The sequence below is a fragment of the Cebidichthys violaceus genome, unplaced genomic scaffold (genome assembly GCF_023349555.1).
Source record: "Cebidichthys violaceus isolate CVI_PGR_0920_01 unplaced genomic scaffold, fCebVio1.0.p SCAF_12, whole genome shotgun sequence".
Classification (NCBI taxonomy): Eukaryota; Metazoa; Chordata; class Actinopteri; order Perciformes; family Stichaeidae; genus Cebidichthys; species Cebidichthys violaceus.
The window spans coordinates 3893420-3920615 of record NW_027176285.1 but is presented as its reverse complement, the minus strand read 5'-3'; the positions used below and the strand labels follow the sequence as shown (position 1 = coordinate 3920615).

The 27196-nt window shown below is 39.2% G+C and overlaps 2 protein-coding genes across 9 annotated transcripts in view; one reads left to right on the top strand and one right to left on the bottom strand.

The window, feature by feature from the left end:
• The window catches only part of vav2 (vav 2 guanine nucleotide exchange factor), a 183591-nt gene extending 177750 nt beyond the window's left edge, over nucleotides 1-5841 (top strand). For all 8 annotated transcript variants that reach the window (XM_068705944.1, XM_068705942.1, XM_068705939.1 and 5 more), the window contains 2 exons: nucleotides 242-396; nucleotides 4360-5841. In XM_068705944.1, the coding sequence (XP_068562045.1) occupies nucleotides 242-396; nucleotides 4360-4407 (203 nt within the window). In that variant the 3' untranslated portion in view covers nucleotides 4408-5841. The remainder of the gene's footprint in view (nucleotides 1-241; nucleotides 397-4359) is intronic.
• An 8835-nt stretch (nucleotides 5842-14676) lies between these two features.
• Nucleotides 14677-26145, bottom strand: vsig8a (V-set and immunoglobulin domain containing 8a). The gene is made up of 6 exons (XM_068705632.1): nucleotides 26061-26145; nucleotides 24309-24484; nucleotides 22970-23174; nucleotides 18430-18582; nucleotides 16725-16847; nucleotides 14677-14825 (listed from the first exon to the last, which is right to left on the bottom strand). Exons 1-6 carry the CDS (start codon nucleotides 26143-26145, stop codon nucleotides 14677-14679), a joined length of 891 nt encoding a protein of 296 aa, XP_068561733.1.
• Between the last annotated feature and the right edge of the window lie 1051 nt (nucleotides 26146-27196).

Sequence of the window (27196 nt, the reverse complement as noted above, 5' to 3'; positions counted from 1 at the left end):
GGATGACACTACCTCATTAAATCATGAAAAGAAAACCAATTTCCTCTCTCGTGATGAAACAAATTGTCCTTTCCCATCGAGCTCATTTGTCATTGTGTGACTACATTGTGTCTTGTTAAACTGACCGTCTTCGTAATGATCATTCTTCACAACTAATTACTACAAGGATGTCTAGTGTGACCTTTCACCTCCGTCGAGTTCTGACAATGTGACTGAGCTCCCGTTGCTTCCACTTTCACAGTGTTCACTCCGCGGGTGGTCAGCTCAGCAGTGGCCAGGTATAACTTTGCTGCACGAGACATGAGAGAGCTGTCCCTGCGTGAAGGAGACATTGTCAAAATCTACAGCAAGATCGGCGGAGACCAGGGCTGGTGGAAAGGAGAGGCCAATGGACGAGTGAGTAAATCACAAAAGTCTGTTCATGTATCAGTGGTAAACGGTATCATGATAGTAATGGACCTCGACAGAAAGAGAACCATTCTGAGTATTATGAGATCCCTCAGGTAGCATGTGCACAAGGCAAACCAAGACTGTTTAATGCACAACACTGATGTAGTGTCTGTGGGCACACGACTGACTGAAATTAACAATTAAACTAAGGCTGGACAAATAATATTGATATCATGATATGAGACTAGATATTGAATTAGATTTGGATATCCTAATATTGTATTGACATAAGTTTAGTCGTTTCCTGGTTTTAAAGGATTTTTAAGGCTGCAGTTCAGTTAACTGATGAATGTTTTTTCTGAAACTTTTCATGCTGTTTTATAATTTACCTTTGCTCCACTCTATCCACATTTTTTTAAATCTAAAATCTCACTTTGTAATTGTATTGTGAAACCACCATGTTGTGATATTTTATATTCCCCTTATTGTTCAGCCCTAAATTAAACCATTGCTATTGTAAAAGCACTCCTAGAGCAGGTGGTTGTAAAAGCATGGCTGCCAGGATATATGCCAGTTTCATAGGCTGGCAGTAAAGCGTGATCTTTGATCTTTGATCTTTGATCTTTCTGTTGCTGTGGATCCAGAGTAAGTGTTAGTTATTGTGTTGTTGCACAGCTAATCTGGGTTGTATTTTGATGTGCAGCCTGGTGTTGAGGAACTGTAGCTGCCAAATTTTGATTATATTATAATGTGTCACAATCTTGTTTTTACTTTGCTCTTCAAGGACCTCAGTGGAAATGTTTTTTTTTATTTTATTGTTTCATATAGGTGCCTACTGTGCACATAACTATATTGATTGTACAGAATGAATTTCTGAAAAACAAACTTTGACTTAAAAAGTGCATATCTGGGTCAATATGCTCAGATATGTTGGTTGAAAGAGACACGTCGTGCATGTCAGTTAGATCCCATCTGTTAAAATGCACAATGTTATTAGAATAATCTACTTTTGAAGATTCTCTGGCTCGCATTGTTCTATATCGTATATCCTTCACCCTCTAAGCCGTTGCTATTGAGTTCATCCCGGCACAGTCGTGAAGATTTATTTTCACGCCATTTTGCCCTGCCTGGGCCTTTCTTATGTCCACACTTGTGACATATAACAGCCGCTCTGGATTTTTTTTTCTTCAGCATGAAGCAGTCAGTGAGTGAAAAAATGTCCGTCTGGGTACTGCCTGCCAGATCGGCTACATTCTCCCTTCATTCCATCTGTGAAAGCTGAGCTAGTGCTTACCCCCGCGGGCCACTTGCCAGTTTTGTGCTCGCTCTCCTTCGGTAGTAGCAGTAGCGACGAGCGGTGCTTTGTGATGAAGGTGGCGGGGAACGCCGGCTGCGCAGACCATCGGGATACCGGGGTGAGCTGGATGTCTCAACCTGCAACCTCCTCCCAGATGAGCCCTTCACCAGAGTCCAGGGGCACACAGAGAGGGGGCTTCATGCAGTCCCTCCGCTGGTACAAAGACTCCCGAAGGTCACTGTCTAAGGCAAGCGTAAACCCACATGGACCTCAGATCGAGGTTTATGCTGGCTTTACTGACCGCTCGTAGCAGTGTGCTTGTTCAGGTGGCTCGAGGTTTATGCCATAAACAATAATGTCATCTTCAGCAGATAAAGCAGCGCTCACCACAGAGCTGACGGAGCTTCTGGGGAAAGAAGCGATTTCTCTCCTGGAGAGAAATCGAGGGTTCTATTCCCGCTTTTTTCTAACAACAAAGAAAAATGAGGCTGATTTTGAACCTCTGTTTGGTCTCTGTTCAAGAGATGCGTTATGAAGGAGCCTTTTAACATGCTGACAATCAGGCATGTGTTGAAATGTGTGCGTCCTGGCGATTAGTTCACTTCTATCGACCTGATGGATGTCTAGTAACACATTCCTTTCATCCTCGTGCGCCGAAAGTTCCTGCGCTTCTTCTTCCAGGGAACAACTTGGAGTACAATAGCAGTACAATCGACTACCATTCCCCTCCGAGTTTCCCCAAGTGTATGGAAACGGCGCCTGAGCTATTACGCAGAAAAGGGATCCTAATTGTGTTCTACTTACCCGAGGTTCACAATGGACACAGGAGCGCTGCGAAGCGCCAGGCTATGTCAATAGCAGCCTGGCTGTTCACACCAGTAGTGCAATTCTCTGTGCCAGTCAACAAGCGATTGTCTGCTGATGTCTATTCAGCTAATCTCTCAGTGTGTGTGTGTGTGTGTGTGTGTGTGTGTGTGTGTGTGTGTGTGTGTGTGTGTGTGTATCTGCTCTTCGGGCTGGCTCTCTCTTTAGACAATGAAAATATGTGGAATAAGTACGTTTTAAATTTGAAAGTCAAAATCACACGAGGCTATTTTCAATAAATATAGCGGATGGATTTTGTGGGAATGGAATCAGGGTTATTGAAACTCTGGGAGAACAGCAGGGAGAGAGGGGAGACGAGTCAAAAGCGTGCGTGGGAAGCATATTTTATATTTTATCATATTCAGAATGAGATCATTTATATGATATATAACATATCATTCATATTGTTTATAGGAGACTGTCAATATTACGCGGAGAAAAGACCAGATGACAGAACTAACGCTCCGTCAAAGCGGCTGTGTGACGCCTTCAGACGTGGCGGCTGGCGTGGAGCCTCCGCAGGGCGTCCGGCCGCGCTCCACAAAGAGCTTTATCCTTTACCCATGGCCCTCCTCAGAGAGAATCTGATCATCAGCGATTACTGGTACTCTTTATGGTACAGAACTGACTCCCCCACTCTTCTGCAGCAGCAGCGCTGTGTGAAGACACAGGGCTGACACCGTGTTAACCGTGGCACAGTTGGTGCCGATTATGTACATGTGTGATCTGTTGTGTGTTGTCGACTTGTTGTCCTTGGTGTCACAGTGTGGCATAAACTACACTAGCTTCACCCTTAACCCGATAGTGACCGCTCTTAAAGGGCCATACAACCGTAGTTATGCGTTGTACCTCGGTGTGTCGGCGCAGCCCTCTAAGATGTGCGAGCCCTTTTGGCTCAACCTGCACTGGCGTTCGCACGGCTGTTATGCGTCAAACGTGCGGACACGAGGAAAGCCTGTGCAGAGAAAAGAATCTTCATGACTGCACATGTGCTGGGATGAACCCAATAGATGCAGGGCTACGAATATACTCACAGAATCTGGAGTTACAATATATTAACTAACATATATCGGATCCCAGCTGGTCGCTGTAATTTGGACACATCATCAGAAAAATCCACCCAGCCACTTGAAAGGTCCAAATATTCCGTGGTATTGAAAATACCACAGAGCCCACAGAGCAGCGTTTCTTCTTCTACCAAATATTAATAGGATCCAATCTCAATGCTGGCACAATCAAGACAGCAGCGTGGTCAAATGTCATTATCCAGATAATGGATACAGATACACTTCACACTAGGTATGAATGGATTTCTCAGTTTTGTCTTTTGTTTGATTTGTGATTCAGCAATAGTAAACTTTATTTTACAGATTTGATTTGTTACAAAAATGTTGTATCACCTAAATCCTTGCTTACCCAAATCAAAACAACATGTAGACTTTGAGGAGTGAATTCTTTTTCCTAAATGTAATTCTTTTGCTCTATAAATACCAACAAGTAGGATACAGTGTTGCCTAGCAACAGCTGGAGTAGCGTTAGTAATCTTCAAGTGTTTTTTTAGGACAGGGCAGTTACAGCTGAGCTGTGCACTGATAACTGGAAGTAATGCACATCCTCTGGGCGAGTGGAGTGTTCAGAGTCTTACTGTTAGGATTGTATCAGATTGCATTACATTCATGCTGCTCATACAATGGATTCACTGTTACCACACATGTATCTTCCTGCATGTGCAGCAGAATCGGATGTAAAAGGATTCTATTAACGTCCCTTGTTTACATTGACACACTATAATCTTTCTTGTGTTTCAGATTGGATGGTTTCCCTCAACGTACGTGGATGAAGAAGGAGTTCAGTGAGGCTTGGATGTTTGCTGAACCGCTCCCTTTAAATCAGGAACCATCTTCTATCTACTGCTCTCAGCGGAGATTACGCACTAACTCTCCAGGAAAAAAAAAAAAAAGAACATTTTTGTTGTTTTTGCTGGGTACTCATTTTTCAATGAGTGTTTCTACCATGTTTCTCTATCTTCAATTATGCATCAGCTTTGCTTATGTTTGTACATTTTTTTTTTATGTGGCAGGGTGTCCTGTTTAATCGCTGTACAGGTAGAGGAAAAAAAAAATGTCTTGCTGTTAGCCTCTGTGTGCTCTGCAGATGCTTTATTGAAGTGAGGACACAGAAGAAGCTGACCGTGGATGGCTTGAAAAAGGCTCCCCTTTGTTGCAGGTCCGTGCAAGGTGAAATAATTGTACAGTATAGATAATTTATTGAATAGAGATTATTATCATTACTAATGATTATTGTGGGGAAGTTGATTTTAGCAGCAGCAAGAAATCAGATAAGAAAAACTAAAATAAAGGAAAAAAAAGACAGATGCTCTGTTTTAATGTTGCGAGATTTTGCCTTAGTTGTCATGGTTATGCCTTGTGGACTGACACCAGTGGAGGGAATGGACTTTGTTTGACTGGTTTTACTTCTCCATGTATGCATGTGCCCATGTGCGGCCCACACAAACACACACACACACACGCACACACACACACACACACACACACACACAGACACACACACACAGACACACACACAGACCAATGTAAAGTATGGTGCCTTTGAAGAATGGTCGTTGCTTACTGAACCTCAACATCAGCCAGTAAAGAACATTGCCATCACCAAAAAGACAGTTCGTCCACATCCAGAGGACTTCACCGAGAAGGGGAGAGGCACTTATACTAAATACCGGGGACGGCTTGCCTCCCGAGACCTAGACAACAACATGGGGAAGCATTTAACTTATTTTTACCGATGATTGGATGGACTCACGGAGACAGTCGGACGCTTTTATAGCCGACAACACATACACTGTTCACATCAATCTTGGCATCACAAGACAATGGGTGCTATCAGCTGGATGCAAAAGGGAAACATCATGACATTCCACTGGACAACCACTTCACTCTTTTAAATCGTGGGTTTATTGTATGATTTTTCTTTTCTTTTGCACAGAACCAAGGTTTTTTTTTATGTTGCAAGAACTGGACCATGTATCATTTGAAGCCAAATTCAGCAATGTTTTAATGTCTGCATGGAGTTTGTTGAATTGTTATGATTTTTGTACTTTGCCTTATTTTTTTACAGATTGTCAGGTGACTGGATCCCCCCCCCCCATGTTAATCATTTTCCATGTATGTAATATGGTGATGTGCAGGCTGGTGAAAATTAAAACAGTGTCAGAAGACTTTTAATTTGATGGAAAATTGATGTGCTAATTAACATGACTAGAGAGAGATGTACTTAATCATGTTGTGATTTAATTTTGTTGGCGGTGCCATGCTCAGTGTTTCCATTTACCATGAATACAGATTAATAGACAACTATCTGTTCTAATTATGCAGATATTCAGATAGTTATTAATCCTGTCAGCTTTAAAAGGTTATTTAAAATTGTGTTTGCATTTAATTTGATATACAGTATATTGACTATCTTTCTTCATATGGCCTTACCTTTAACCTTCATATCTTCCACCTACATATTTTGAAGTAAAGTTTGAAAATGTCAAATTACACAAAATGGAAGAAAATAAGAAATGATGCACTAAAAAATTGGAAATTGCAGAAAGTAGTTGAATTTATCAAGTGAATACTATTTTTGCCAAGAATAAAATAGAATAAATTATTAGAATCATTTGAACTAACTCATGCAGCCACTTAGAAGTACAGTGCAAGAATTGAGCATGTCCGCTCTAGTTGGTTCACAAAGACTTACGGAGCAGAAGATGTGTTTAGTTTCTAAACTTTGGACTCTCTATGATGTGTGTTATAGCAGAGGCTTACCGCACAGGGAAACAAAAGGTCCTGCCACTGTGTGAGACACACACACACACACACACACACACACACACACACACACATGAATACTCAATGTTATCTACAATGATGGGGAGGGAATCTAGCCAATGTTTGTGTAGTGGACAAAACCCCATTACATGTGGCTATTGATATTTCAACTGTCAATACATCCTCAGAAAAAAACAAGCACTTCATTGTCTACATTCTTTTGAATAGTTGAGTATTTCCAGTTGCAATATATCATGGAATAAATCTTTTTTGGGTTTAAATTTCAAACAATCATTTTGAAGATGATGTACAGTGACAATCAACTTCTAAAGGTCAAAGTGTAGTATGTTCAGAAAAGGCATTTAAGAATTTAAGAAAGTGATAAAACAGCACGTTGAATAATTAAGAAAAAAGTCATAGAATAATATGTCTTGCAATTAATATAAAGTCATTGTATAGTATCTCTGAAAAAAAAAGGTATAAAAAGTGTTGCTGGGATGAGTGAAGTCTGGAATGCCCTCCAAAGTCAGCTGCCCCCACGGCCCGGCCCGGCCCGGCCCGGCCCGGAGAAGCGGAAGAAAATGGATGGATGGATCTCCAAAAAGAGACACACGATATCATAGTATCGTAAGTCCAAGTCATCTTCTAGTATTTGAAAAAAGGCAATACATAGTGTGGCAAAAAAAAATCTTGACAATGTAGTATAATCTGTCTTAAATGTTAAAGCAGAGTGTGTCAAAAAAAGCAATTAAATAGTATGTCTATAAAATTCACATAAGGGCATAGTATAACTAGTTTAGTAGTAGTAGTTAGTTTGAGTATACTATGTTGAAATAACTCAGTGTAGCTTGTTGAACATTTTAAACTGGAAACTGGAAACTGGGAAAAGGTCAGAAAAAGTCATACTATTGTATGATCAAAAAAGGCCCAAAATGAAAAAACTACATTATAAAAAGTCATAGTATAGTTAGTCTTTAAAAAGTATAAAAAGTCAAAACATAGTTTGTGAAAAAAGTTCATAGAAAAGTCACAGTATAGTATGTCAAAAAGGTCATAAAATAGTATGAACAAAAAAGTAAAAAAAGAATTGCATATTATGTCGAAAAAAGTTTAGTATGTGTAAAAATGTATATAAAAGTCATAGTATAGTATGTTGAAAAAAGTGATACAAGTCGTAGTATAGTGTGACGAACCTCCAGCTGCCATACACTAGGTGTCCCTGTTGTTGTGCACGTGGTTGTCTGTTGCAGATGCTGAATGGAGGGTCATCAGCTGTACGGGACACACCTGAGCCGGTGAGTCTGCTCCGGCCTTCAATACTCCTTCATTGGTCTCTCTGGGGGAAGATCCTTTGTGTCACCGGCATGACACAGTTGCTCTGGTTTATGTTTGAGTTCTGTTCCTTTTTACACGCTGCCACACATCTATACATACACTTCACTATTGACAACTGATACTTATACATGACATTGTTTTACTTATGTTACATATGTTGAAAGTAAATTGCTTCTTCTTAGCAGCCAGCTCAGTTGTCAGTCTCTGATCCGGGCTGTGACAATAGTATTTCAAAAAAGTCATACAATAGTATGTCGGAAAAAAGTGAAAAGAATTCATAGTATAGTATGTGGAAAAAAAGGAAAAAATTCAAAGTATAGTATGTGGACAAAAGTCATAAAAAGTCACAGTATAGTATGTTGAAAAAAAGTAATACTATAGCAGGTTGTAAAAAGTGTAAAAGTAATAGTATATCGAAAAAAGTCGTAGTATCTTACATCTAAAAAAGTCATATGTCGTAAAAGGTCATCTTATAGTATGTTGTACAAACTGAAAAAGGTCATCGTATCGTATATAGTATGTCAAAAAAAATTCATAGTATGTTGAAAAAAAATTAGAAAAAGTCACAGTACTGTACGTCTAAAAAAGTTATAGGATGTCGAAAAAAGCCATAGTATTGTATGTTGCACTAACTGAAAAAAGTCCTAGTATAATTTGTCGAAAAAAGTAATTGTACAGTATGTCTTAAAAAGCATAAAAAGTCCTAATATAGTTTCATAGTTGTGTTGTTTTAGTCACAAAAGTCATTAAAACGAAAAGTAATGACTTTAAGTACAGTGTGTTTAAAAAATCCATAAAAAAGTAAATATATAGAAACATTGAAAAAAGTTTTAAGAATAATCATAATGTAGAATGTCGAAAACGTCAGAAAAAGTTATATTATAGTATCTAAAAAACTTCATCATAGAGTGTGATGTAAAAGTCAATAAAAGTCTTAATACTGTATCTAGAAAAAGTCATAGTATAATATGTTGGAAATAATCATACAAAGTTATAGTATAGTATGTCTTTCTTTAAAAAGTATGTCATTAAAATGTCATATTATGGTATGTCATGAAAAAGTCATTAATTGATACCATAGTATACTATGTCATACCAAAATGTCATGAATAAATAAAATGTCATAAAATATGTCTTTAAAATGTCATATGAAATCAATAGTATAATATGTCATAACTGTTTAAAGAACATTTTTCAGTATGTATGTCATTTCTTTATAATTTTATCTCATTAGACATTTGGTTGAAATAGTCATAGTCGGTATATGAAATCTTGAGTTATGGCCAACAACATGTTTTCTAAGGTCACAGTGACCATTGCCCAACAATCAGTTCATCCTTAAACTCATACATATTTTATATGTCTTCCAGATGGAAACAAATTCCACCTAGGTGCTCCTGAGACCACACACACAATCACTGTGGTCTGAGTTGGTGGAATTGGTGTGGATTGTGACATTTGTTTAAATAGAGGTGATCTGTCAATTTGTAAAATGCCCTCTACAATAAGATAAAAGCTCTTGATATTACATTGTATATTATATTTACAATACACTGACATACATTATCTCATTATTATTATATCAGTTTGTCCATCCGTTTGCCTTTCAGTTTGTTTTTATATACAGTATTCAAATTGCTAATCCACTGATGCAGAGTAGGAGTCCTTTATTTTTTGAATGCAGAGGATTCAGTGCATGAACAGAGTTGATACTGTGCATGACTCATCTCTGAACTTTTGAATCCCCCTTTCAAGCTGCAGTGTTGAACACAAGTAACTGACAGACGTGAGAGAAACTATTGTTGTCATGGAGCAAATGATAACTGCCTGTGCCTCTCCAATGAGCTCTTCACTATGATGCCATCTTTATGTGAAGAGAGTTGAACTCCTCTATGTCACAGATATGGAGAAGGATTGTGGTTTGAAGTGGCTCTCTTGTACACAACACTGTCCTCCCACACTGACACTGCTCCCTCAACATCTAAACTGTTGTAACTGTTTGAATGCAAAAGGAGAAGTCCCGTCAGAGGTGTCAGGACAGGAGGTCAGCTGAGGAACATCAAACCTGGAGGAGCTCCACATTCTGCATTCTGCTTTCTGCATTCTGCATTCTGCATTCTGCTTTCTGCTTTCTGCATTCTGCATTCTGCTTTCTGCTTTCTGCATTCTACATTCTGCTTTCTGCATTCTGCATTCTGCATTCTGCTTTCTGCTTTCTGCATTCTACATTCTGCTTTCTGCTTTCTGCATTCTGCTTTCTGCATTCTGCATTCTGCTTTCTGCATTCTGCTTTCTGCTTTCTGCATTCTGCATTCTGCATTCTGCTTTCTGCTTTCTGCATTCTGCATTCTGCTTTCTGCATTCTGCTTTCTGCATTCTGCTTTCTGCATTCTGCTTTCTGCTTTCTGCTTTCTGCATTCTGCTTTATGCATTCTACATTCTGCTTTATGCATTCTACATTCTACACTCTAAATTCTGCTTTCTGCATTCTACATTCTGCTTTCTGCATTCTACATTCTGCATTCTACATTCTACATTCTGCATTCTACATTCTGCATTCTGCATTCTGCATTCTGCATTCTGCTTTCTACATTCTGCTTTCTGCATTCTACATTCTGCATTCTGCTTTCTGCATTCTACATTCTGCTTTCTGCATTCTGCATTCTACATTCTACATTCTGCTTTCTGCATTCTGCTTTCTGCATTCTACATTCTGCTTTCTGCATTCTGCATTCTACATTCTACATTCTGCTTTCTACATTCTGCATTCTACATTCTGCTTTCTGCATTCTGCTTTCTGCATTCTACATTCTGCTTTCTGCATTCTACATTCTGCATTCTACATTCTGCTTTCTACATTCTGCTTTCTACACTCTGCATTCTGCTTTCTGCATTCTACATTCTGCTTTCTGCATTCTGCTTTCTGCATTCTACACTCTACATTCTGCTTTCTGCATTCTACATTCTGCATTCTGCTTTCTGCATTCTACATTCTGCTTTCTGCTTTCTGCATTCTACATTCTGCATTCTGCTTTCTGCATTCTGCTTTCTGCATTCTGCATTCTACATTCTGCATTCTGCTTTCTGCATTCTACATTCTGCTTTCTGCTTTCTGCATTCTACATTCTGCATTCTACACTCTGCATTCTGCTTTCTGCATTCTACATTCTGCTTTCTGCATTCTACATTCTGCTTTCTGCATTCTACATTCTGCATTCTACATTCTGCTTTCTGCTTTCTACATTTGTAAATTCTACATTCTGCATTCTGCTTTCTGCATTCTGCATTCTGCTTTCTGCATTCTACATTCTGCTTTCTGCATTCTGCTTTCTGTTTTCAACATTTCAACATAGTTGGCTGTCGCCTGGGAATCTAGTGTTTGTTCTATCAAACTCTGAAACACACTGTGATACATGACAATGACAAGATAACAGCATAATCGGAGTTTCTGGACTTGCTTTATACTGTATGCCATGGTTCAAACAGTTTGAACCTAAACCAGGACCATCAGTTCGAGTTCTGCTTTTTTCAACTAGTAACACAGTTTGCATTGTTCCAGCACAGGAGAGGAATCTCGACTAAAAGAATAGAAATACAAAAAAAAAGCATTTAAATGGTCACATTTAAATGGCCACTGGTAAAGTATTTCTCTATAATGCATGAGATGGAATGATGATGTTGTCCAAACTTTATCCTCTTTTAAATCTAAAATAACAAGAGTCTGCAGACATGCTAACAGCTCTGTGAGGCTATAGGTGCAGCTGGGCTTTGAGCTAAATGCTAACATCAGCTTACAAAGAGAATGATTAACGCTCAATTGTCGAAGTATATTTCGAATGACTGACATTGCCATCCCTAAAAAAATCTCTTGTTCTTATGACTGATTTATTTTTTCTTACCAAACCAAACCATAAACAGATTGAGATGTCTAAGCAGCAATATGTTACTGAATAAAAAATATGTATATCATGCCAATAATTATTGTATGTTATTACTTTCATTTATCTAATTCTGTTCTTACAGTAAAAGTGTTTTTAAATGCCTTTGCCTTACGTAAAGCATCCTGAACAGTCTGTGTTTGAAAGGTGATTTGTGGATGTACTGGCCTTGCTTTCCCACCAAGAACCGGTGAGTTTTACAGAATATTTTTTATTTCACGATAAAATTACCTCAACCAACCAAGTGGACTGTTACATTTGGAGGTGGCCTTGACCGAATATTCATCTGTAAAAAAAATAATTATATAAATGCCTGTATATATTCACAGGGCACGGGTCAAACTGTGCTGCCTGCCTTCCTCTAATAAATAATATATATACAAATTATATATATTATATAAATATATATATATATATATATATATTTTTTTTTTTTCTCTTGCCATAAAAACATACTTGTGTGGTAGCAGACCTGGTGTTAGGCTTCTACTGTTTATGGATGTAAACATTGTTAATTGTGAAAAGCAATGCAAATATATGAGTGCTATTGGGGAAGATCCAATGTTTCATTTTCAAGTTTCAAACATCGTGGTTCATTTATTGTCATTCTTCAACACTGGGTGTCGCAACAAAATGCAAGTTGTAGTCCCTTTATGCTACACAAGAACAACAAAACAATTTGTTCATGGTGCAGTGTGGGGGAGGAGTTGAGGAGTCTCACAGCCTGAGGAGAGAAGCGCAGGAGACAGGAGCAGGGTGAACGTGCCGTTTCTGTGGTGGGTATTCTCCTTTAGTATCCTTTGGGCTCTGAACAGGCACATCACCTTACCAATATCACTGATGCTCGGTAGATGGGGACAAATGAGAAACTGGGCACTTTTCTCTTGCTGCAGAGCTCCCCTGTCCTTGGTCGTGCACGGATCACCTTCTACACATACATTTAAAATCAAGACAGGCTTCAAAGTAACCTCCTTTGAAGCCTGTCTCCATCACTTCTCAGCCTTGTTTTTTAAAAGTGTAATTGGTTCTGGGTGTCATTTCCAATCATTCTTGACATGTATCATGACGATACTGGACTAAACTTGAGCACGTAAGGCAAAACCTTGACATTCAGCCAAAGGAAAGAGAGTTTAAAGATATGTTAAAATATTTTCATCATGTGCAGGATGGGAAAGCTGAGAGGAAAAGTACAAAGTTGTTACATGTTGTCATGTTATCTTCTGATACAACAAGATCAATCAACCAACAGTTCGACATTTTCGGTAAGGTGAGGAGATTGATACCACTCTTTGCTAACAGACAGCAGCTGGATAGCTAAGCAAAAAGACTTGTAAGGGGAAACCATCTAGCCGTGCTCTATCCAGTGGTACAAAAAAGCACCTTCCAGCACCCTTAGAGCTTACTAATAAACACATATTTCATCTTCAACTTTCTATAAAAAACGTAGCGTAAAAACAACAACATGCCGTTCTACAGGGATTGAGAGTCAGAACAATTCTTCCCCAGGCACAGCAACTTCTGGAGTCTCTGCTGGTTGCCCTGTCACTGCTCAGAGCAAAACAATTGTCAGGCACATCACCCCAATACAACGTCATGTTGTCAGTGCGGGTAGGAAGATGTTGCTGTGCTAAGTGTTTTCCTGTTTCCAGCCTTTATGCTACACTAAGCTGTCCGTCTCCTGCCTGTAGATTCATATTTAATGGGCAGATATGATACTTACAGCATCTTATCTAACTTGCTGTAAGAGAGTAAATAGGAGTATTTCCCACATTTTTACAGTATTGTCTTCAAATAAAAAGAAATGTTTGGAACATGAGGGAGGACGAATTTTAGCATTGTAACATGGTATTTACCAATTTTGATTTCCACAAATTTTCATGTGATTTTGAAGGTATTACACTGATAGTGGCCTAAAATATTTTGAAAACATCAACCTATTATACCTCATTATTATCAGATTATTGCCCCAATAATCTCACCATATTACCATTTTGAATCCAAATATTGCACTGATTTAACAATTGTATTGTTTTGGTAACAATATGGTTATATTGTTACCAAAATTATGTGTTTTCCGATCATTACCCTTTTGATTTTGGCCCTTTATTACCATGTTACAAAAATATAATTCTAATATTGCCCATGTATACAGATTGTTTAAGCCATAAACAATTATTCCGTACTTCCTATACCCCTACTTCGGCCTTCATCTTGATCTCAACTACCTGTATTTTGCACAGTTTGTGACGCTATTGCTTTGACAAAAACAGACAACACCTGGCAAAGTACTCAAAACCATTTCTGTGCTAGTACAATATGTGTCTCCAGGACCACATTTTGCCACGAGTACACACACAAACGCATACACACAGAATTACAAGGTGGAAACAATACCAGCCACATTCTGTCACGACTGGTAATTAACTAGACTTACAATAGCTGTACCCAGGAAAGTCTTTTTAAAGTCATGAAGAGGAATTCTGAAATGTCACTTTTCTATGAGATTCAATGAATTGTATATAAATGCTGCAAATCTAAGACAGGAAGTCCCAAGAGTGTTTGTTGACACAATGACAGCCTCTCATGTTTCCAACTCTAAAGAAAGACAGAAAAGAGCGACAAGAAGAAAGAGTCTGTAACTTTTAATAGATTCTACTTAGACTTTCAGATGAAGGACAAAGCGGAACTTGTGTTGTTTACAATGTGAGCAGTTATATTTGCATCAACAAACCTGGAGATGATCAGTTCATAAAACCGGATCAAAAGGATTTCATTAAATTGTTCCGCACAATGTGAGATCGAAGATTTGCATAACTAAGAGAATAGATGTAAAATTAAACTTTTAACATAAACAGAGCTGACAAAACTACTCAACCAAAAAATATTCTAATCATGGAACTTTTTGGTTACAAATTGATCAATGGCAGAAACTTGACAGTGTGTTTGATTTCTTCCCTTCCTCCAGTATCTTACTTATCTAACTGTCAAGCTGCCACCACCTTTAACTCCGCTGTACTGTTCAGTAGCCGATGTCATTGGAGAACTCCTTCTCAAAGCGACGTCTGTTGCTCAACTTCCAATACAGGATCCCGATGAAGACCAGCAGGATGAAGATGAGAAGCAGAGAACCCACAACTGTGCCGACTATAACTGCTGCTCTGTTTGGGGCTGTAGAATCAGCATGAATAACAAAGGATTATTCTCTCAGAAGCTTTGTGGTAGAAAAGAACAAAGTGTGAAGAATCTATCAAACTAGATTATTTGTATTGTCAAGTGCAGAGATTACTGTTTTATTTGGCTTGTGTCTCTTCAACGCCTCAGTACTACGACGGCGTAGTTGGGCAATTAAATATGTTTTGTATTATGAAGCCATGGGAGGGGGGTTATATTCTGGAAAAAAAAATGTAGATATTCTCTGAGATTACAAGACATCAAAAACGATGTATTGTTAAATGTCCACTTTTCATGAAATCGATTTCATGAATCAAGAAAAACAGCCTGATTTTAGCAGTTTCGTAGAACAGTTTGGGAACTAAGCTTATTTGCTTAATTTCCAAAAAAAGATAACTACCACCATCATCTGTCATCTGTCTGAAGCAATTGCCAGCAGCCAAGTAGCTTAGTTTAGTATAAAGACTGGGAATAGGGAAAGTACCTAGCCTGGCTCTCTCCAGAGGTACAGAAACTTTTAAAGATTTTACAGGTTTTTCTTACATGTGTCAAACTTGCCGGATTCTCTGCTGGTTGCAACCTCACAGTGATGACAAGACTTCAGACATGTAACGGGACTATTTCTTGGTAGGGCGCAGTATATACACCTTCACATCTAACTCTTGGTAAGAAATCCAATACGTGTATTTCTCAAAATGTCACTATTTCTTAAAGGCTTTGTGTTTTTGCATCTTTATGTCTTCATCCTATTTAATTACTTTGTTGGGGTTTTCTTAAACTCACATAGAGTATGGAGATAAATTCTCTCAGCATGTTTATAAGCCTCAGACTCTGATTGTTTCATCTAAATGTTTTTAAAGGCCTGAAGGGGTAAAATGATCAATTATACCACAAATAAATCTAGAAAATGTAAAAAAAAGAAAGTGAATTATGTTTAGCAATTGTGATGTTATTCGATAATATCTAGTAAATCATATTGCAACCCATTTAGTGGTCTTGGGCCTAAGGGTGGGAACCTCTGGTTTAGCACAGCATTCTGCAATTGAAATTAAAAAAATTAATGACTCCCTATCCGAAGCCAAAAATCTGGGCACTTAGACTAGAAGTTACGGACTCAGCAAAATGTAACATAAGGGGTCTGCTCCACAGATCATGAGGCACAACGACAAATACATTTTATGGATCCACAGAATGCCGATGGATTGTTTGAGACTAAACCCAGAGATGATTTATTCTATAAAGATATACTGAATACCTCTGAATATCTCTGTACTCCCATCTGGTGCACTTTTAGTCACCAGATTTATTGTGACGTAAGACAGCTCAGGTATTTCTCCTGTTTAATTCTTCTTCAAAGCTGTTCAGAGGTATTACTCATGAAGAACTTCATGGATTCATTTTTACATTTTACCCGGGGCCATCTAAACAAAGCACATCAGTCACTTGAGTCCACCTGCTTTTTGTTGCTGCCATTTTCTCGTATATTTTTATACAAATAAATTAAGTAAATAGGGACTGTTGAACTATAAAGCAAAGGAGTATTTTCAGCATTACTCATGTTTGACTATATGAGTCAGCAGCAGGAGTCAGAGATGAAGAGCGGATGGTAAAAAAAAAAAGTTTGTGTCTTTTGTGAATAAAGCGATTTCCTGCCACTGACTGTGACCTTATTCTGTCATCATTAGACAACGTAATGAGGAGAGCAAACTGATGTTACGGAGCACAGTGGTTTAAGCCCTGTGTGTGAGAAGTGGAGCAATGATGAGATTGAGGCGCAACTACAAAAAAAAAAAGAGAAGACTTGAGAGGATGAAATAGGTCTTTCATGCTGGCATGTGTGCGTCATGCGCGATGCATGCGGACGGGAACATTCTGTGTGGAGGCGGGTTTTCTTACGTTTCTTTGCTTTCACGTTGATCCGGCAGTGTTCGGCTCCAACGGCATTGTTAACCTCACAAAGGTAGAATCCTGCGAAGCTCTGGGAGTGATTGGTGATTCTCAGCTCTCCAGTCACGCTGTCTGAGAAAACATCCACCCACCAACACAGATTAAGACATGCGTGTGTGTGTGTGTGTGTGTGTGTGTGTGTGTGTGTGTGTGTGTGTGTGTGTGTGTTGTACATTCAAGGGGATACAATGAAGATGCATCAGACAGGGATGCTAGGAGGTTTCTCTACATGTAGAATAGTTGAAGTGATACATACTTAAAACTCGTTGTTCATGATTTTTTTTTACAAATTCTCACCGAAAATTATGACGATCTTTTAACAGAAGAAGAGCAGCTCACAGATTTTTATGTCTGCATGCTGCAAGAAGACACTAATCACGGCGTTTACAGTAAATGTCATCAACATTTCGGGAAAATGTCTTGTGTTGAGTCCCTCAAATAGAATATACATTGTTATATACATTGTTAAACAGAGTGTTGTGCTGCTAACCATTAATTATTTTTAATACTTTCACCTTGCATTTTTATTATATTCATATGATTTTCAAAATCTGAATGAATACTGACAAATTCCTCTATTTTAGAAAATAAATAACAAGCACACGGTGTACCAATGGCATAAATATCGAGGGTGCAACAATAAAGTTAACAGCTAGTAACGTTGAGCTCCCTGGTGAGCTCTCTCCAGCCACCTGCAGCACTCGCGTAGAGTACATTTCAATCGAAAAGGAAGTGATGTTAATCACTTTGCTGCGCACAAGGCCCTTATGGATGGACTTTTAAGTGACGAGCAGATGTTTCTCTTTGTTATTATGGAGTGGGATCAGGGACTGAAATCTATAACAATGTAATTGTTACCTCTCATAATGTTGGAACATGCGCACCTACTGTAATCTGTGTCTGTGATAACACTTGGCCTCTGAGTCCAGGCCAGGCTTTTGAAATTAGCGTTGATAGATTTGGGGCTTCGGCTGCCGTCTGTGGTGCTGTATGCCCTGCAGTTGTCTGGAGTGGTTGTGTGTGTCCTCGTGTGTGTGTGTGTGTGTGTGCGCACAAGCGTGCGATTGTGTTTGGGCGGAGGTCCAAGGGAAAAAATTGCACCAAGGCTAATCACAATTATGTAAGGCTGCTGCACTGAACACTCAACAATACAAGGGTTTTCATTGAGTTTTCCTCACACAGCATTCAATACTTAACCTGACCCAAGGCCCAGACAGCAGCACACACGGAAAGGCACACACCCACCCACACTCACCCGCACTCACACACACACACACACACGCACACACACGCACACACACACACGCACTCACACGCACTCACACACACACACACACACACACGCACTCACACGCACTCACACGCACACACACACACACACACACACACACACACACACACACGCACTCACACGCACACACACACACACACACACACACACACACACACACACACGCACTCACACGCACTCACACGCACACGCACACGCACACACACGCACACACACACACACACACACACACACACACACACGCACTCACCCGCACTCACACACACACACACACACACACACTCACCCGCACTCACACACACACACACACACACACACCTTGATCTGTAGTAGCATCATGACATCAGCAGAGGTCACACTTACTCTGTGTGCTTGCAGCAGGGGATGGGCCTGCACTTTCTCTCCTCCACCTGTATTTTAAGGGAGTGGAGCCTGTTTCAGACTTGCAGTGCAGAGACACAGCCTCTCCGACCATCTCCCCTCCTTCCACCCAACACTTAGGCACAGACGGGTTCACTGAAATCACAATAACAACAAATGGAAATCGCCATTCCTTTCTATTCTTGTCTTTTTCTCTGAAAACAGTTCATATCTCTAGCTTTTGATTTGGGCTTTTACAGATTTACACCAAATAAATGGGTGATACCAACACTTTTTTCATTACACATTACACATACTGTATACAGTATATTATTCAAAATCTAAAATCTTTATAGATTGCAAGCCTGAGGAGTTAAAGATGGCAAAGAAGAAACAGTTCTGTACTGGTTTGGATGTTGAAAGAGGACAAAAATCGGTATTAGTTAGGTTAAAATAAATGACATAACAAGATACGCTTGGAGAGACTGACCTGAAGTTCCACAACCTTTCACACATTTAAGTGCGTTCACCATTTATATCATAAAAGACGGAATACTATTCATTTATTTATGCGTTCTTTGAATCACTTATCCTCCTCGAGATCATAAAAAGAACCTGACCATTTAAATGACTTGCTGGCTCGTTTGCTGTTTGGATAAAAACAGCTTCTGGTTGTCTGAAGGATATGTGAGGCTTTGCTACACATTACCATTCAACATCTGTCAGTTTTCATCAAGGACGAGTTCACTTCATGTGATCCAAACAGGCCCATATGTAAGATGAACTTCAAGAGGAAAAATACATGTTTGAGGCGTTGTGGTAGTCTTGTGAACTTCAGGTTTTGGAAAGGAAACAATAACTGCCAAGGTTTCATGCGTACAGCACTGCATCATTTATAGGTTGTACTGAGAAATACAATGTAATCAGAGCTCCTTCAACCTGTAACTGTGACTGGTCATCTGAAAGAAATGAGTTGCCCTAAAAAAAAGTGTAAAAAATCCTTTAAAACTATATTCTGAGGGACACAATATTCCGTGCTTTTGATTTAGATTCCACAATTCTCTCACACTCCTGAAAGAGTTTTCTTAAATGTGGCCAATTATTTGCTATATCCTGAAACATCTTTGTAGGAGGTTATTTAATATAGTTTCCAGTCATAAAATCATAATACATAAATCTGCCAACATGGTGAGCTCCTCCTCCACCCCAGTTACTGCTCATGCTCTTCAAACAAGATGAGTTGGACTAGAATCAAGTAAATTACTTTACTCCTCTGGCATATTTTAAGACTGAATACACTGACAAATGGCTCTAAGTGAGGTGTCATTCTGAATGATAGTCTCATCATCTCAATCGGTATCAGTTTCAGGGAAACAGACCTTTCTAGAGCCATCTTCCTTCAGTTAATTAATTTAATCACAGTGGTCAGAATTATGACCGCAGCTATCCATATCAAAGCTCTATCGCTAGATAAAGCAATCTCATGTGCTGATGAAGCCTGTGAACGCAGGTAGAACCTCCAGAAAAACCTAAAAAATGGAGCATGAGATTAAGATTGTTTGGTCAAAACATTTGAACATGAAACAGTGAATGCTAGGTAGTAAGGCTGAGCGGTACGGTACTCCGGGTTTCATTTCCCATATGATATGATCCGCCATACCGGTTTAGCCATATCAACTACTGTCTCTCTACAACAGGAAGTATAAAATATTGTTCATCAAGTAGATTATTACGGTTGGAGTTACTTATTTAGTGAGAGGGACCCTACATTATGGTTATAACTTTATAACACAACAATTAATAACCCACAACTAACGCTCTTTAACAGGGCAACACCATGGCACACAACAGTTTGTGACACATAAACAATTTGTAACAATAATTGTACATTTAGAAAATGTCACCGCCCAACAGCATGCTGGGTACAGCTCGGTAGCTATCCGTTAGCACAACAGTCTGCTAACTGTTTCTTAAAGAACAGAAAAGAGCGATGCAAGAGGAAGAAAGAGAGACCGGAGATGCACCAATAGAGTCTGAGCCCAACAGAGGAGCTGTGTTTTGGTTTTTAAAAATCCCGACGTTTTGCGAGTTTGGAGCCACTGTTGATGCCGCTGGTGGTAACACGAGCAATTTACTCACCTCAGCAGAACACGTGAGTTATTTTCAAGTGTGTAATAGATGCAATCTGAAATGTACACCTTGAAAACTGCAAACCTATCTACGTCATGTTTTTATGTTTGTTAAATTATCAGTAGCGATAACTAAATGATATGCTTATTATACATATTACAAACAAAAACATTTTAAAAACTCAAAAAAAATATAGAATTTTTTTCTTTTTTGGGGTATTTTGGTTAGACACATATGCAACGCTGATTAGAGTGTAATATGTGTGGTATTTGTTATAGTAGTACGTTGGTACATACACAGAGGGTGATAAGAAGCTGTACTTGGAGGGTCTTAGGACCCAGGGGAATGCAGGTAAAGGAAGCAGGAAGACATGCCACACAAACAGCTGTTCACCGCTAGCTGCCGACCGGTTCTTGTGTTAAAAATGTCCGCTCAATAATTAAATGCTTGATAAAATAATTTTTGGCGTTTATGAGTTAACGCGGAAAAAAAATACTGTGATATACCGTGAAACCGGTATAATCTTACAAAATACCGTGATATACATTTTTGGTCATACCGCCCAGCCCTAGTAGGTAGCATCCTAATAGAGAGACTGGATCATTAAATCGTCATTAAAATGAACCACATAAAGCTGGGTTGAGTCCTATTTGTCAGATCAATCCCAGTTTGTACATTCAAATGATTAATCCTCTATGTGTGCCAAAGTAAGTCACGTAGTTCCACAATGTTCTGTGCTTGGACCAATTCTATATATGCTTCTTTGAGGTAATTGTTATGAGAAATGATCCATAAACTTTCATTGTTATGCAGATGATACCCAATTATATCCATCGATCAAGCCAGTTTAAACCAACCAGTTAGCTACACTCCAAGCATGTCTTCAGGACATAAAAAACTGGATAACCTGCAACTTCCTGGTGTTAAAAAATGACAAAACAGAAGTTATTGTACTTGGCCCCGAACACCTCCGACATCAGTTATCTAACAGTGTGGTTTCTCAAGATGGCATTGCCCTGTCCTCCAGCACCACCATAAACAATATCTGAGTTATCTTTGGTCAGGATCATGTCCTTTAACTCCCATATAAAACAAACTTCAAGGACTGCCCTTTTTCACCTATGTCACATTGCAAAAACCAGGGCCCATTCTGTCTCAAAACAATACAGAAAAATGTGTCCATGCATTTGTTACTTTTAGACTAGATTTTTGCAATTCCTTATGATCAGGCTGGTCTAATAAGTGTCTCTAGACTCTCTCTTTTTGATCCAGAATGCTGCAGTACTTGTAATGACGAGAACTAGGAAAAGAGATCACATTACTCGCGTATTAGTTTCTCTGCACCGGCTCCCTATAAAATCCAGATTACAATTTAAAATCCTTCTCCTCACCTACCCTTAATGGTCAGTCACCATCATATCTTAAAGAGCGTGTAGTACCCTTTCACCCCACTAGAGCACTGTGCTCCCAGAATGCAGGGTTAGTGGGGGTTCTTTGAGTCTCCAAAAGAAGAATGGGAGCCAAAGCCTTCAGCTGCCAAGCTAGCTTCCACTTGTGCTTTCTCACCTCGCAGGTTTGGGACCGTGGCTGTGCATGTCGCATTACTACTCTCATTATATGTATTGTTTCTGTCATATGGATTGACAATGTTGTGATTTTATTATGTTATTCATTGACATCTATTACACTTCTACCCATCCTGGGAGAGGGATCCCATCCTCAGTTGTTCTCCTCAAGGTTTCTTCCTTTATTTTCCCTGTATCAATTTTGTGATATTAGGCTATAGAAATTAATTTTGTGTGTGTGTGTTTTTTTTTAAAAGGTGTAAAAATGGTCAAGAGAGGTGATGCTTGTTTATGATGTGTTGTTTGTGTCGTGCTGCTCAAAAGACAACATTCTCACATAGCAAGAATATTTTATTATTACGCACTAGGAATTTGAAAATTGTTCAATTTGACCTGAATTTATGGTGCAACATCTCATCAAGTGAAGGATTGTTTCTTTTTAAGGAATCATATCTGACTGGTAACAGCCTTTGATAACAGCAGACACTGAGAGAGCAATTCTCTTCGTTCTCACTGACATCCATGTGTCCTTGAACAACACTGACCTCCACAAACGGATACACTAATGGATACACTTCTTTGTGGTAATGGAGTGGTAGTCTGAAAAGATCAAACATGCCTGATACCAGGGACATTTGAATTAGCTTTGTGGCAAATTGTAAATGTAATCTATACTGGCATGGGAAAAGGAAATGCAACCTTCAAAGATATAGGCAACTCAAAATGTTAACATTGAATGTGTGCAGCTGCCTTCTCCTTACAACTAAACAGTAATGTATTTGCCAAAAGTGACAGACATAAATGATGTAGCCAGGTACATGTGCTAACCCAAGGATGCCCAGTCTCACCTAATACCACCAGTGACACCTTGTGCGTGTCCACTCCAGGGGATTTCCTCACTTTACACTGGTAGGTAGCACTATGAGCAGGTGACAGCAGAGCGATTGAGATCGAAGCGTCCCCCATTGAGGGGTCAGTAGCAGCAAAGCTTAGCCCTTTCGCAAGAGCGTGGTTACCATGGATGTATGTAGTTCCGCTGGTGTATGACATGAGCTGAAGGAAAACAAAATAGAAACAAAAGAGTCAATAAGTTTAATTCATGTAAACCAGTGTTTCCGCCACGAATCACCACCAACTTCAGAGCTCTACAGAGGTCTTCAATGCATTCTGGCTCATTGTTTTGCTTTAAATTGACTGTATGGTTCAGTCACTGCACTCTCAACAATCTCGTTTCCAGCAATAGCAGGCAGCTGGTATCAGCAAACAAGCTCTCACAAAACCCACTGCAAGCACTGTCCCTTGGGGCTGCTAATGTTAGCAGAATAGCCTTTTAAAAAGGTGCCTGCCTGGCACCGCAAAGACGAAGTTAGTGATGATCTGAGCAAGAAGTAAAATCTCCCTATTAAAGAAGAATATCTTATTCTCTGCTCATGGAGACTAACGCAGAGATAAAAAACGATGTATACTGTTGTGGAGTGACATTGATCTGTAAGATCCCCAAATGAACGCTAACGTTGCCCTGCGTCTTATTGGGACGATAATGCTGTTTCCTGTCTCCTGGATGTTTAAATTGGCAATTGTTTTTCAACACATTAACATACAACTTTATAGTTCGATAATATGTCAGGGCTTCATGCTCGTCAGCTTGTCTTTTAGACGAGATCGATTGCGACAGCTTTAAGTTTGCAGTGGATAAATGTTTAGATTCATTTAGAATAACGAGCTTGTAAAACCTGTACTGTTTAAGTGTTTGAAAGCATTTCCATTTGCTGAACCAATAGTCTGCACCGGTCACTTGTCTTAAGCAGGACGTATCTGGACCTGTTCAATCTTTGTATTGACTGTGATTAAAAAAAAAAAGAAGTCTGCTGCAGAGGTGGGGGAAACAAAATCCTCTCAAGTCTCCAACACTAATGAGTCATTTAATTTAGAATGCAAACTGGATAAACAACTACTTCCTGTGAAAATAAGAAGGTGGTAGGAGTTTGTTCACACTGCAGCGTCCTGGACTTAATTCTGATTTAGAATTGTAAAGGCAAAAACACACTACATGAGATAGAAAAGAATTGTTTTTAAGTTAATGTTCTTTAGCTGCCTTAGGATGAATTCTGCTTTACAACCTCAATATATCAGACCATATTTATACATTGACAGTACAATCTGCGGCATTCTCATTCTGCGTCTTACCATCTGATCTTTCTGCGCGTTGTCTGGACTGACCGCAGTCCATTCTATGTCAAGTTCTCCGGTGTCAAAAGGGCTCGGTGTGTAACGGCAGCCCAAACTCACGCTCTCTCCCTCTGCCTTTTGGATGGTCTGTGGGCCTGTGGATGTCACCTGCATCCCTCGCGCACATTTCAATTCTGAAGAAATTCAGACAAGTCTTGAAATCCAAGAAACATATTTGTTGTTTCTAAATCCCTTATTGTAATCCTCAAAGTCCTCATATGTTTTCTTATCCAGCGAGCCTTTTTCCACGCTCATGGAGCCACAGTTTCAAGTTTAATATTAATTCAGATTCTTCTCTCAGAGAAAGGTCTGGCAAAGAAAGACACACAAATATAAATAGTTGCAACCAAATGTCACACAGATATATATATATATATATATATATATATATATAAAAACGGACAAATTGCATATTGTAGTTACAATAAAGCTCATTAAGCAGTGCTCGAGGTCAGGTATGAACCAAACAGTATACAGGTTTTAATGTTTTTCCACAAGATCTTTTATCACATCTTGTAGGGGCTCCATTGGGATGGAGAGCAATGAATTACCTCATTTCCGGATTACATTTTTCAATTTGGAGCATAGAGACATATTTAAAAAGCCTTGAAATCATTCTCCCTCTGTGTGTGTTATAATTGTTTGCTGCTGTATTAATGTTCAGAATGTTAATTACTGCTCCCTTAAGGTTTGTTTTGTATTCTTCATTTTAATTCAAGAAAGCTCGAATTAGACTCACAATGGCTTTTCAAGAGTATGTGGCCTGGAGGAAATAATTATGGTGTTCAGGAATTTGCATATTCAGTTATTCCAACTGTTACATGTTTGTATTAAAGCTAGGATTGGTAATCTTCTTCAAAACAGTGATATATTTGTTGACATTATCATTACATCCTGACAACAATAATCCAAGTGCTCTCACAAGAACAAAAGAAAAACATCTGGTATCTGAGGCTGTCCCAGGACTGTAATAAACACGTCCAATCTATTCATTCGGCATGAATGAAGTGATTGTTATGGGCTAACCGTCACCTACCTACCTATCGGCCCGCACTGTGACCGTACGCTCATTGCGCATCACCGGAGTCTTCCACAAGCTGCTAACTTGACAGCTGTGAGAACTAACAATAGCCATGTTTTTAACGGTGGGGGAGTTGCTTTGGAGGGAGGACTGAAGGGACGGGCTGTCAGTGTTGCCAACTTGGTGACTTTCTCGCTAGATTTGGAGACATTTGGACCTGGTGAACTACTTGCATTGGAAAAGAGTTAATGGCAACACTAGGCTGGGTTTTCCAGTCGGGTCATTTTTCAATACTCTTGCTAGTGTCTCAATATTACAAAGACATCTTTAATGTACAAATTAATGGAAAAATATTCCCTTCTTATTACTTTATATATTTTTAAAAGTAGATATGTATTTGAGATCTGGAGCTGAGTTTTTTAAGAGCCCTATTTAAGAAGAAAAAAACCACATGAGCTCAAATCCCTGAAACATTAGAGAGTCATCTTGAGGCTCAGGGGGAGCTTACATCAGTGAGGCCTATGGATCAGCAGCGTTCAAAAGAATCCAGCCATGAGGGTCTCAATGAGCATATCAAGAAAGATGCTTTATTCAACAACATGTCACAAAATAGTTGATAAGATAGAGAGCAGACACTGTTTCTGTATGTGTGTGCTTGTATTGATGTACTTGTGTGTCTGTATTGTTACCTGTGGTCAAGAGACAAAGCAAGGAGACAGACAACCCGGGCGTGAAGAAAGCTGACATCAAACGACTGCGACTGTCTCTTAACATAGTGGTCCTGTTTTGAGATAAAATCGTGGAGAGCAATTACAAAAAAAGAAAAAAAGACTTCCACAAATGCACAGCACCGTGGCCTTCACATGTTTGACTTATGAAACTGATAAGAACGGTAGACAACTATAGAAGGAATGAAAAAAGCATTCTTGTAGAACAAGCAGGTCAGGAAGGTTCTACAGATATTACCTGAATGCAGATCCTACATCCAAACGTCTGGCAATGGATTATAAAGCAGCAGCTCCTGCTTTAAAAGGGAGCTCCTCCTTAACTTCCTCCTTACCATAAAGCCTTCTGATTGGACGGTTTCTTCACCTGTTTTACCTGGTAACAAGGAGGTTTCCTTGGTGATGCCATTCAGCTGCTAATGTTGCCTTTAACACCCTCTGACTTTTCCGAGCACTTTGTAATTACCACAACAACTAAATTATGTAAAATATGATTTTAATCAAATTAGAATTTAAAAAAGGAAATCATCGCCCTGGCAGCTGGATAACAATAGCAATCCATTGGTAAATAAGTGGAACTGGTGGAGCAACCATACAATTAGATGGGGTTTCTGATGACGTAAACTCAGGGTGCTAATTTGATGAGGTCTGAACTGTACTGAAAGCAAAACATCTGCAACCTAGCTGCTTTGACTATTGTCAAAACTATTTTCTTATTTGGTAAAAAACAAAAAAAACTCAAACTTGAAAATAGAGAAGATCAACTGCCTCCACCTTCACAAGGGAACATACAGCCACTGCACACTCCTTATTTGTTGGATACACAGTACACCACTTTAGCACTACTCATTTGTCAGATGTCTGTGGTTTCAAATAATAAGGAAGACAAAGAGAACGCATGAGGTCTCAAGTGACAAGGAACTGGTTGTTCAGCCAAAAAACATGAGCCTGCTAGGTTGGTATGCATCACCAAGTTGTATGAAAGAAATGCACAGAGCTTACTGTATCTCTGTGCGAGATCTACAGGGGAAACAGCTTTTATAAATGAGTAAGGGTGGGGTGTCCCTCAGCAGATACATGTAGAGAATGGATTAGTCATA